Raw genomic sequence first — 14,172 nt, 5'->3', positions numbered from 1 at the left:
CAGCGCACCTTTTATAGATAGTTTAATTATCTTTCACTTTTTTCTTATATTTTCCTGAATATTCACAATTCTATCATAAATATAATTTATATATATATTTTTATATTTTTTATTACTTATATTTTTTTATATATATATATTTTTATGTTTATACTATAAAAATAATAATATTATTTTTCCCTGATTATCTGTCTTAAATCAATAATTTTCATTATAAAATATAAAATGGAGTATTAATTATGATAAAATATATTGTATCCCATGTGGGTTTATCACTATAATATAGCAAGAAGAAGATTCCTTGACCCCATCAAATTAACAGCTAGTATCACCAATACCATGTAGTAAAAAAATTTTCAGCATCGCTACATTCCCCCTACTCAGCCACCACTAGTTAGATTGAGACCAGTGTGCTGCTAAATTGTAAGCACTTTTTAAGTGGATAAACCCTCTGATACATTTACATCTGAACAGTAATAATTAAACAACTTAATAGCAAAAACAATAGCCACGCTATAAAGAGACAGGGCTTTAGGAGGAGCTATAGCAATCAAAGTAATGAACCTATTGGCCATTAACTAATGTCAGTCAAACATTGCAACCAATTGATACACACCTCACAGGGAATAAAAAGAGGGCAGCTGCCCACAACTAAGATGGCGGACTGAGGAAGCCAACCTGGTGAAACGCGTATCCAGCCACCGCTCACTACACCCGGGACAGCAATGGACAATCGGAGCGAACACAGCCCAGTGATGAGTCAGGTCTGAGACACCCCAAAAAAACTCCGGGAAGGTAACAACCGCCACAGCTCACATAGAGCCGGCGAGTGGGCAGAGCTGCCCGGTTAACAAACTAATCATCCGGGCGCATTGAAGGGGATTAACCCCCTGCCCTGCAAGATACTAGTACCTATCCAATAGGGCTTAGTGAAGGAGATTCACTCCTTTCCCCGTTCATATAATTAATTGCGTCACTGCTGCAGCTCACGCTGAGCAGGTAGACGATCCCTGCAGTTTAATAATCTACCCGGGCATCCTTGTAGGAGATTTTTTCTCCTTATATATGTTTTATTGTTGTGTGTATATTGTTTGTCTCGCATATACTATTAAAGTATGCAGTTTCCCCACATGTGCACATCAGTGAATTTCTGCCAGCCTTGAGCAGAGTGTGTATGTCAGATGCCTTATTTGATTCAATCAGCAGAAAAAGCTTCCGTGCTGGAGTGAAAATAGGCCAGCAAGAACAAGGTAGCAGGCTGACCTATGGTTATTTCTGGTGATTGGAATATCTGAGGTGGATATAACTTAACTTAATTAACAGTAGAAATTCTATGCTACAGTGAAATTGTGCCAGTAATAATAGGTACCAGTGTGAACTATGGTCCTGACCCCATGAGCAGAATGTCAGTGCCACAATCTGTGATTTAAGTATTCAACCAGCTATAAGATCGCAGTATTGGTAAAATTGGGTGAGCAAGATCTGCTGATCCTATGCTGCAGTGATAATTGTGCCAGTAATAATAGGTATCAGTGTGAACTACGGTCCCGACTCTGTGAGTCGAATGTCAGTGCCACGATCTGTGATCTGATTGAATGTATTTGACCAGTTATATGAGTTTAATATCATTCTATGAGTTGAATGTCAGTGCCACAATCTGTGATCTAATTTGATGTATTTAACCAGTTATAAGATCGTGGTATTGGTAAAATTGGGTTAGCAAGATTTGCTGCAACTTCCAATTATTCTGTACACACCATCCAATTCAACAGAGATGGGATCTGAGAAATAACTGTCGCTTTGAAATATGCTTGATTGGATATGCCTATAGCCCAACTGATGTAATACTTTCTTTGAATAATAGGCTACAGTGATTTCTGAATATATACCTATGCTCACAGTAACGTGGGGCAACAAGGCACCTTAAAAACATAACACCTTCATGGGACAGGGAACTCTTCACACAGAGGGTGCCAGATTACCACTCTCCAGCCATATTAAATACTCACCAAAATCTAACTGCTTTGGTCAGATACTGGGCAATTTCTAGCTTTAAATCTATACAAACACCACTCCGTCAGACATACACCTGACAACCTAGGACTCTCTCATCATGGATTCGATGTCTTGACAGATCCCTGAAAGCAGAAGTCCGGTTGATAGGTGGTCTGACACTCTGCTACTGGCAATCACCTTTCATCACTCTCTCATCCACCCAGTCTGAGAGGTTATCCCTGCAATACTGAAAAGCATCAGGGGACCCATCGGGCTGGACTGGAAAGCAGAAGTGATCTGTCTTTTAGCTCCCGTATACAACCCACCTGGCACTCCCGTTTGACACCAATGCCATAAGGTTACCCTATGCCTTAACCCTAACCATAGCCCCACGGTGTGAATTAGGGGCCGACCTAGTAACCAGAGAGGAGACTCCTGGCAAATAGTCGGCTGGTAACACAGGCAAGGTGGTCAAACAGCAGAAACAAGGTTTGATACTTAGCGCTGATTGATATTAAGCACTGCAGCTAATACCTAGGGGAATTTACCAAACCCCTAATGGTTTGTGGACAAGAAAAAAGCAGAGTGGTACAGCGCTGTGCTTAATATATTTTGTAAGTTTATTAAAACAATTTCATAATTAGAACAATAATATTAAAAAATATTTTCAATGTGGCCAACATTGGGACAAACAAGACTAACAAACATATATTGAAAGCAAGCTTCCCTCAAATAGACCCCTTGCAGGTGTTAGTGGGGGTAATTAGTAGCAGCATGCGGTTATTTGCAGTTTCTAGAGGGTTAGTATTAGCAAAAAAGTTATTGGAGTTTTCCCTCTGTTAATGCCGGCAACTTTTGTAAGATAATCCTTAGATCAGTTCAAATTAGTGCACATTCAATGGAGTATACTTAAGTGGGCATCTGGATGGACAGCAGGGAGCTTGTTTGTAGTCTCCTGAATGGACCTCTCCGACCACCGATTATCGATTGGTAGTGGTCCTATCTGAGACTGGTCCGGTAGTACCGTCAGGTGTCAGCTTCAATCCCAGTCCTCTACGCGTTTCTCCGCCTTTAGCTCCGTCAGCGGCTTCCTGACGGAGCTAAAGGCGGAGAAACGCGTAGAGGACTGGGATTGAAGCTGACACCTGACGGTACTACCGGACCAGTCTCAGATAGGACCACTACCAATCGATAATCGGTGGTCGGAGAGGTCCGTTCAGGAGACTACAAACAAGCTCCCTGCTGTCCATCCAGATGCCCACTTAAGTATACTCCATTGAATGTGCACTAATTTGAACTGATCTAAGGATTATCTTACAAAAGTTGCCGGCATTAACAGAGGGAAAACTCCAATAACTTTTTTGCTAATACTAACCCTCTAGAAACTGAAAATAACCGCATGCTGCTACTAATTACCCCCACTAACACCTGCAAGGGGTCTATTTGAGGGAAGCTTGCTTTCAATATATGTTTGTTAGTCTTGTTTGTCCCAATGTTGGCCACATTGAAAATATTTTTTAATATTATTGTTCTAATTATGAAATTGTTTTAATAAACTTACAAAATATATTAAGCACAGCGCTGTACCACTCTGCTTTTTTCTTGGTCAAACAGCAGATGCACAGGAGCCACCGGTTGTGGGGGCAATTTTTTTCACGTGGGTTTTCTTCAACTATGTGCGAGATTATTTGATAATAAAAAGAAAAAATTTATTTAAAAAATGTATGGTGTGCACACAGACAAATATGTACAACTTGTAGACGGTATATTGTAAAAGACGAAGCCAGCCAATAAAAGGCATATGATGAGTAAGTCTGTTGAATAATTGTAGACAGCTAGAATGAGTGCCTAGTCTATACAGCAAAACAAAGTCTATTTGAAAAACTTTTTATTCACGTGTAGATAATAGTGCACAATATTAATTGACTGTACAATGTATGAGCTACAACTGCCTCTTACTATTTTTTAGGTGCAGAGTCTAAATAAAAGTGATGTTTTAAATAACTAATCTTATCATTCAATGATCAAACAAAAGAGTGCGCCCAAAAAGGCACATTTGTCTTTCTGTTTGTCCTCCGCAAACAAAACTCCCCGTTATTCAGTCACTTTACAATAGAAGACAGTGATACAACAAACTGGGTATTTACAGACATTCAAAAGTATGAGGGCCCAGCTCGCAAGCTTACAATCTATAGAGAAATAGCCATTGATACACAAGGATAAATATTGTTTATTGCATTAATTCCATCAGAATGCAAAGGTTCCTGGTGTGCTGTATGATACGGTGACCCAGCAGTTTGGCTATGGGTCAGGAGGATGGAAAATGTGAAAAAGAAAGAGTGGATATGTGTAGACTGTATAGTGGGGATGTGATTAGATAGGAACGGTATATGAAGGTTAAGTGGCTGGTTCTGGAATTTGATAAACTTGCCTGAAGAGATGAGTTTTCAGGGAATACTTGTAGGTTTGGAGACTGGAGCAGAGTCTTATTGTGCTTTGGAGGGCATTCCACAGAGTGGGTGCAGCCTGAAAAAAGTCCTGCAATCGGTAATCGAGTAATGAGTGTGGATGAGAGAAGTAGATCTCGTGAGGAGCGCAGAGGTCAGGTTGGAAGATATTTTAAGATAACAGAAGAGTTGTATGTTTGTGTAGTTTGGATTATGGCTTTGTGTGTAAGTAAAATAATTTTGTATTGAATACGGTAGAATACAGGTAACCAATGAAGTGACTGACACAGTAGCTTTGCTGACGATGAACATCTGGCCAGTAAGATTAGCTTTGCAGCTGCATTCATGATGGACTCTAGTGGTGAGAGTCTGTATTGGGGAAGGCCAATAAAGAGACTATTGTAATATTCAATGCGTGAGATGATCAGAGCCTGGTTTAGAGTTGTTGCAGTGTCTTGTGTAACGTAAGGGAAAATTTTGTTCTTTAGGTGCATGTGGCATGATTTCGAGACAGATTGAATGTGGGGAACAAAGGAAAGTTGAGAGTCAAGGATGACACATAGGCAGCGAGCTTGAGTGGTAGGAGTGATTGTCATATTCTCAACAGCGATAGGGATATCAGGTTGGTAACTACTATTTATTGGTGGAAATATAATTAATTTTGTTTTAGAAATATTCAGTTTGAGGTGTCAGGATGACATCCAGGATGAAACAGCGAAAAGGCATTCAGAGACATAGCCCAATACAGATGGGGACAGGTCCGGGGAGGATAGGTAGAGCTGAGTATCATCCGCATACAGATGATACTGAAATCCAAAAGAGCTGATTAGTTTATCAAGAGATGAGGTACTGTATAGATTGAGAAAAACAGAGGACCTAAAACTGAACCCTGAGGTACTCCAACTGAAAGAGGTAGATAAAAGGAGGTAGAATCAGAGAAACAAACACTAAAGGAGCGGTTAGATAGGTAGGATGAGAACCAAGAGAGGGCTGTGTCTTTATGACCTAGGAATTGTAGTGTATACAATACATTGTCGTAGAAATGTATAAGTGTGTGTGTGTGTGTGTGTGTGTGTGTAAAATGAGCTGCCATGTGCTTTGTTTTGCAGTAAAGAGCTGCGGCAGCTGTGTAGCTGCACTTCACTGAGGAAAACATGGAGTCCAAACAAACATCGGGGCAGATGTATTAAGCCTTAACAAGAGATAAATTCAAGAGTAATATGGAGAGAAAAACGTCCAGCCAATCAGCTCCTTACTGACTTTTTTCAAACACAGCCTGTACCATGGCAGTTAGCAGGTGATTGGCTGGACATTTATCTCTCCTTATCACACTTGCATTTATCTCTTGTTAAGGCTTAATACATCTGCCCCATCATGTCCTTGTAGCCTCTGTCTAAAAGGAGTGTTTTGTTGAGATTTAATAGGATGAGAGATTCAGAAAGTGAGAGATTTTGTGAGAAATCTCCAGTTTTTTTAAAGCGGCAATCATTTACACTGCAAAATAAAACTGGTTTTGCAGTGTAAATGATTGCCGCTTTAAAAAAACTGGAGATTTCTTACCAAATCTCTCACTTTCTGAATCTCTCATCCTATTAAATCTCACCCAGTATGTTCAACCTTTTCCAAGTAAAACTGATTGTGTAGCTATGTATTAGATTAAACATTGAACACTTAATCATTGGTAAAAAAATAATAATAATAATAACGTTTTATGGCTAAATAAGTCATTTTTATAGCTAAAATGCTTTAGAAAAACTATTGACAAGGAATGAATAACCAGCAGGAAACAAATACTTTCAGCTAATGGTATATTTACCTAAATAACCTAATTCATTTCTGTCATCATTTGATCTACTAAATCAAATTTAGCAACATTTGTCTGCTCCCTGCATTGTATATATGCCTTTAATTACATCAGGATATGGATGTTTTCAGGGATTCTTTCAGAGTTAAGTATTATGGTGCCTTAGGCAATAAAACTACTCTGACTTGGTTTAATCATTACCTAGTGTCCTATGAATAGTTTTTGAAAGGCCACAAAAAAATCAAATGCATTAGACACGAGTGAACAAATTATGTCAAAATTTGTCAGGAAATATCATATTTTACACACACACACACACACACACACACACGCACGCGCGCGCGCACACACACACACACACACACGTATACCACACTATGTTGATTCTGTTCCATCTATTTTTCTGTCTATCTACTGTATCTATCTAATGTATCTATCTGTCTATATATCTACAAAATATAACTTTTTTCCTCTGCTCTAATCACCCATTCTACCAGTTAAAATAGATTGTCATGTGATTGACAGACTTTATAGAGATCCTGGTTCAAATCTAGTGGCATGATTCCAAGGCACAGAAAAACCACACACAATGCTGATGTTTACGTAGTTGAGCAAGAATTTACTATTGCAAATGTGTGTAAAATTAAGAGGAATAAAAGTATGACTGGAAGGTTAACTAAATGAGCATATAAAAGTCAGCCACATGGGAGTGTTATGGTAGTGCTGTGGGTATGTCAGTAAGAGGTGCTGTGTTCTCAGATTTACAGCCATTTCCACAAGTGTTGATGGTGCATGTGTTGGTGTGCTGATTGTGGAGTGTCTAGAACCACTGATAGTGTAATGTGTTGATGGTAATGTGATGGCGTGCCGATGGTGAAATGTCTAGAACCACTGATGGTGTAAGAGTGGGGCAGAGATGTATTATGCCTTGAAAAGTGATAAAGCGGTGATACAGTGGAAGGTGATAACACACCAGCCAATCACCTCCTAACTGTCATTTTTCAAACATAGCTGAGACTAGCATACTAATACGTAAGGGGAATGCTGAAACTAGCATTTGCATATTATCACATCCACAACTCAGACAACAGAAGCTAGCACCCACCCCTAAATCAGACCCCAAGTATCAGCCTTAAAATGTGTGCAAGTGTGAAATCATAGATTACAAGCTATCTACAGTAAATGTTAGTCATGTGATTATGTCATCTTATCATGTGTTTTCTGCAGTATAAATTCATGAAGTATTGAGAAGACATGCCAAAGCATTATATATTCTGCCAGAAAATGAGCAGATGGCATTTCTGAGCATCCTTATAGTATAGTGGGCTTTTAATTAATAGCCTCTGGATAGATCAATTAGTTAAATACCACCGCCAATAATGTGTTTGAACATTCATTCTGTAGCAGAAAATGGAAACATTTGAAGGTTTGTTGATGATAAAGTAAAGGTTTTATCTAGGTGAATGTCAATTGGATGTACACAATTGATTGCACAGCTTCCAAATGTATCTGGCAAATGTAAGAAAATAGGATGCAATTTTACTACAGTGATTATTAACAGTTATTTATATAGCGCACACATATTCTGCAGCGCTTTACAGAGAATGTTTGAACACTCACATCAGTCCCTGCCCCAGTGGAGCTTACAATCTATATTTCCAACCACATGTACACGCACACACAGACATTCTAGGGTTATTTTTGTTAGGAGTCAATTAACCTACCATTATATTTTTGGATTGTGGAAGGAAACTGGAGTACCCCAAGGAAACCCACTCAAAATCACAGAGGGTGACATTTAATTAGAAGCGAAAATGCGATTTGTGTGATTTATTCACCCAAAACGGCCAAAATCGCACGTTTTTCCAAAATTGCATAATTAATGAGATGTGAAAAATGGCAAAAACCACACATTTGTAGTACCGCCGAAACTCGCATCCAGATGTTTTCCCATTATAAAGTATACAAATCGAAATTTTAATGAGATGGGAAAATGTTAATAAAAATCACCACACATGCAGACCAGGTTCTGACAGGCGAATTTGCCAGAACCATGCACAGATCATTGAGATCTGTGCATAGTCCTGTCTTAAAAAATGTGTAAAAGTTAATTATTAAAAAAAAATGGCGTGAGATCCCCCCTCCTGAGCATAACCAGCCCTGGGCTCATTGTCACAGCCAGGGGACACTTTTCACATAAGTTCCCCCAGCCGTACCATGAGCACCGTGGCTGGTCAGCCTTGGACGGGGTACCTGGGGGAGTGGTGACCCACCCAATAAAGGGGTCCCCCCCAGGCTTCACCCATTCAGGGGTTAAACCCGGTGCTGTCACCGGCGTCCATTGGCTGTGGACACCGGCCTGATAGGGTTAAAACTATCATACATAACATTGCTTTATACAGGTGAACTACAAGTGCCAGCAGGCCTCCCCCGCATGCAGGGACTTGGTGAACCACAAGTCCCAACATATGGGACATTAATGGGCACGCTGGGACTTGTAGTCCACCTGTAAAAAGAATGTTAAAATAAAACACACACACAGAAAAGTAGAACTTTATTACACACACACACACCTCAATTTTACACCAATATACTTACCGACTCAGGGTCCAGCACTGCCCTCCCTTCTCCAGAGCCAGCTCACCCCGCACTGACAGCTGTGAGGCAGTATGTAATGTTTCCTGGTGTTTCCAGTGACTCACTAAGGGATGTGGTTTGTTTTTACATACTTTATGTGGGAGGGATATTCTAAAGGTGCGTACACACGGGGGGAGATATATTGCTCAGCAATATATTGCTAGCAATATGTTGCTGAGCAATATATTGCTCAGTGTCTCCTTTTCATCAACAACTTGAGATGGTCGCTGATGAAAGGGAACCTCTGCTGGTGGTGCCGCAGAGGTAATCAGCTGGTCGCAGGAGCAAGCTGAAAAGGGCCAGTTGAAAGGAAATTAGGGGTGCACTCATATTATGCAGGAATTTTAAATTAACTTTTTTTTTGCCTACAAAATATAAAAAGCAAACATGAAAAGTGCTATACATAAACTAACATACAATCATATAAATTTGTATAGAGTCCTAAGTAGGGAGGACAATACACACTGTTTCTTCAATTTTGGCATTCCAGATTGAAAAACCCTCAAACTCAGGATCCCAGGTTTAAAATATGGATTGCTGTATGGAGTAGGAAAAGTGGGTCTAGGGAGTAGTGAGGAAGGGTGTAGGGAGCAGCAAGTGAGCCTGAGTGAAGTAGTGAGGATGGATTGGAGTAGGGTTCAGTGAGGGAGGATGGGTGTAGGAAACAGTGATGAAGGGTGGGGGTAGGTAGCAGTGAGGAAGGTTTTAGGGAACAGGTTAGAAAGGGTAGGAGTAGAGAGCAGTGGGGGTGGGGCAGAGTATCTATGTACTTAAATAGCATTTACTATTAGGTGGGCAGCCATAGAGATACAGTACATACAGCACCAGCTGTATTTCAAATGTAGTGCCAGCCATCAACCTATTAGAGCTAATGGTCTGGCAGCCAATCAAAAGCCACTGCTGCAGCAGCTTCCCTGATTGGCTGCCTTTCTGCCAGCTATGATCAGCTGTTGAATGGCCCTGTTTGTATATCTATGGCTATCCACCTAAGTGCCATAGATACCTGTGACACTCAGGCCACACAGCCTGGCAGCGTCTGACCCAAGTGTTGCTAGTCCTGCTCTGCACAAATGTGCATGCACAACCTACTGTAATCCTGTGTATCCCAATCCCAGGATTGGTTTCCCTAGTCTCATATTTCCCCTTCACACTGCAGGTCTTAACCGGTATATTGTCTTTTTTTTAACCTTTTAAAATATTTAGAGCAGTGTGAAAGCACCAGTCTGCATTTACCAGTTACAAATAACCGGTACTTGCAAACGGGTAAAAAGCAGAGTCTAGAAACGTATTTTATGCAGTGTGAACGGCTCTGAACCGGTATATGGGACTCAGGCAGCAGTGAGCACTGAGCTGGTTATCAGCGCAGTGAATATTTAATGAGCAGAACCCGCTCATTACATATGTACATATGTAATTAGTGGCTCATTGATATGCACATATGTAATGACCGGGATCCACTCCCTCCTAGTGACCCGTGCATGCCCACTAACAGCTGCAGCCTACTGCCTGCACTCGCTTAAAAGGAAGAAGCATTTCCCTAGGAAAACTCACCATCCGCGTCCCCTGCACGCAGCATGACTTGTAGGGTGATCAATGCCCGCTGCTGGGCGCTCAGCTCCTTGTTGCACTATGCCTCCAAGCCTGTGACAGCAGCCACCTATCCTGCAGCCCGCAAGTTCGGGGTCCCACAGCACCAGCGCCCCAGAGCAGTGCAGCAGCGTAGGAGCACCCCTTGTCTCCGTAGCCCCCCAGCAGTGAGCGGCAAGTTCTAGCTTGTCACCTCCGCCCACCAGTACTATGCCCACAGGACTCCCAGGGCAGTTGCTTCGCTCCCCTAGCCCGCGCTGCTGCACCTTCTATACAGTGACGCTCTGTACTGTGTCATAGTGAGGCCACTGACTATCTCAGCCTACAGCATGGCAGCCAGTGGGAAGATTGACCTGAACTCTCCCTCCACCAGCTGGAAGGAGGCCAAAAATTAGCACAGAACACTGCACTAAGCCCCGCTATATGCACTCATTAAATATGCACATACGTAATGAGCGGCTCCCGCTAATTAAATATGCACTGTGCTGTCTTATAGCTACTCCTGCTTTTTGCGAAAGGGGTTTAAAACTGTAATATACCGTCTTTCACCTGCAATGTGAAAGGGGTTTAGTGGCTCAGACCCGTTTTAAATACCGTTTCAAAATACCGGGTCCTAAACGTTTAGGCAATGTGAAAGCAGTATTAATATGAGGATAAATGATCCTACAATGGAAGATAAGAATCTAGTGTATAAGGTGCTAATTAGGAAGTCTTCTTTATTACTAGTACAGATATACATAATAACCAGCACTAGGCAAAATTCTGCAATTATGCCTATGTGTTTAAAAAATGGGAGAAAGAAGATTATACTCAGAATGCCACAAGATACAATAGTTAGTTGTTATCCCCTGCTGGAATAATAGGTCAGTATTAAATATACAGAACAGAAAATGTAATATAAAGTTTTGAGCCACTAGCGTTGGGTGTATATTATTTTACATTGACCACTCAGCTAAATGAAATGTATATTATACTACCCTATGCTTGTAAGCAATATTCAGAATCAATTAATATCAAATATATATTTGCACTGAATCGCTTCATCCTAGTCCAGTATCTTGCTGTAAAATACGGCAAATCACAGTTCAGAACAGCGAAAGGTGGGGCCACAATTGCATAAAGCAGCATCCATGCAGTGAGCTGTAGAGGGGGTGGAGCTACGGTCATTATTATGTGTCACTTTTGCCGCTCTGTTCATCAGAAAGAGTTGTTCCTTATTTATAGTTATACAAGGAAGTCACAATTACATGAGAACCTCTGCATGATGTTACATTTTTATATTATCAGTAACGTGTTTACACTATACTGTTTACACTATACTGTATATATATATATATATATATATATTATTTTTTTTTTACTGAATTGTGAGGATCTACAAAGTGTTAATTTTCACATTTAGGATAAGCAAAATGAGTCACTACAAAAATTTAATAGGGTGTCATTGTGCGAACCAACATTCTGTAAGCCGCAGCAAGATGGCTTATCATTTCTTCACATTCAAGGTTGGCAGTAAACAATATATCCATGGATTTATGAGAATGACATTGAGGCTTATTGAATAGCAATGTTTAATGTGCTTAAACAAAGTAACCTAAAGCAGCCAATCAGAGTATAGCTATCAATTTTAAAGTGCATTCTAAGTAAAAGCTAACATTTGATGGGTTACAGAAGGTTTCTATCCATTACACATTTTATTACAATATACTCCAATGGGTGGGAATTATTATCATAGATATACAAGTGTATAATTGAAGTAGCCCATAACCGCTAGATTAACCAAAATTGATTGCTAATTGCTTGATATAGGACACTTTACTTAGTTAAATTAGTGAATGTGTTGGACTGAGTAGCCAGAAGATGGTCCGAATGTGCATATTTTCATATCCGTGTCTCAAACTTTTCACTGTCTATGTATAGATCTAATTCTTTGTTTAGGAACATGATATAAAGTAATCAACTGAATTAATTGAAACATCACTGTAGTGCAGTAATTTAAAAAGTTAATTTAGCCATCATACGGAACATTCCATGTAAGACAGACAAATAATTAAGAGACATAGTAATGTAGTGTTTATCAGAGGTTACTGATCCAGTGTTGGTGTTGATATCTGGTTAAAGAGGGCAATTACTATGTGTTCTCTCATGGCGGCAATTTGTTGTGAGATTAAATGCATGTATATTAATTATTCAAGATGTAACATAACCTTTAATTCAATCTCATAGTGAAAATAAAGCAATTTCGTGTGGCATTTCATTAACAGTCTGTAATTTGTATCAATACATATTTCACAGCTCAGGCGCTCTACAAGAAGCAGCAATCACCAAAACTCAGAAATATCAGCGCGATATCCAGTGTCACTTTCCGGCTTGGCATCACTGTGAGGAAGAAAGCCTTGATCTCTCCACACTTCAAAGATCCAGGTACTGGTTTTGTTTAGCCAATACAATCAGCTTTTCTCAAGATATTATAATGAATTCAAATGATTTATATTGTGTTGCCTTTTTTGTGCACGTACATTTTGTATCCATTTTAGGCTTATATAAATTGCATTTTCCAAATTGTGTTATGGCAAGTCTATTATTATACTGTAGAAAGGGTTTTTTTTTTTTTTTTAATAAATTCATACCTTTTGACTCTGCATAGATAAAAATATTCTGAACAGTTTCTGTTCAATAAAAATAATTCACTTTCATCTTCTGATGGGGGGATTCCAATTAGCCATTGTAAATTGCCACAGCTGATCCCATTGGTACAATTCACATGATGACAATAGCCGGTATTATCAGAGATTTTATTTCACTTGACCGGAAGTTAAAAAAAAAAACGCAATCGCAAAAACACAGGGATGCAGAATGAGTTAACATATCCCTGTGTTTTAACATGGACATGGGTAAATTTTACAGCGAATAAATTAGGCCTTAATTAAATTGCCAACAAAAAAACTTTGGGCAACATATTATGAAAATTATATTTTTCTGTAGTAAAATTTTATTTGGCTAATTAAATTCCCCCTTAATGATGATATTCTATAATTCTGAAATTTGTAAATGTTACATACTATTATTATTATCATCATCATCATCATCATCATCATCATCACTTATTTACATTTAAACTCATTACTGCCAAAATAGACCACAGTGCAGCAGAAACTACAGTATATTGTAAACCTAAAGGGCGTTCTATTAATAAGCTTATACTATCACTGAGCATATATCCGCAAACTGGAAAATAAAATAATTACATTTCTTCTACTTTTCATCAATATACAAAAAGCTGCAATAAATTATATATAATGTATGCTCATGGTTCAAGAGGTTTGTTAATTCTAGAATGAGAATTCCCCAAAGGCTCAACGCATAATAGTCCAGTTTCCTTAATTGAATGATTTGGTACATTAACATAAATCAAAGTATCAAACTGTGAGGGTCATTAATCCATAGCAGCAGCTACCAATGTTTGCTCAAGGAGGGAGATACTGATAAGCATAACTTTAAAGGAGGGATATAGCAATACGCATAATTTAAAATATATCCGCCTTGTTCTGTATTTGGCTGAAAATAAATTGTCCATTGTTCACTAGTGGAATTTGTCCTTTGGTGTTTCTGACATACTCTCATCATACCACAGAGCAGAGTTAATTGAGCATTGTTGCCCCAGCTCTCTCTTTTGACTGGATCCGGTGTGTACATGTGTTG

General features: G+C 39.4%; 1 protein-coding gene across 2 annotated transcripts in view; it reads left to right on the top strand.

The window, feature by feature from the left end:
* FRMPD4 (FERM and PDZ domain containing 4) overlaps positions 1 to 14,172 on the top strand; it is a 395,081-nt gene that overhangs the window by 50,213 nt on the left and 330,696 nt on the right. For both annotated transcript variants that reach the window (XM_083174315.1, XM_083174318.1), the window contains exon 2: positions 12,766 to 12,894. In XM_083174315.1, coding sequence (XP_083030441.1) covers positions 12,766 to 12,894 — 129 coding nt within the window. The remainder of the gene's footprint in view (positions 1 to 12,765; positions 12,895 to 14,172) is intronic.

This window comes from Crinia signifera, chromosome 2 (genome assembly GCF_055691185.1).
Source record: "Crinia signifera chromosome 2, ASM5569118v1, whole genome shotgun sequence".
In the NCBI taxonomy this organism is placed as follows: Eukaryota; Metazoa; Chordata; class Amphibia; order Anura; family Myobatrachidae; genus Crinia; species Crinia signifera.
Note: the sequence above shows the minus strand (reverse complement) of the source record. Positions and strands in the feature narration are given on the sequence as shown.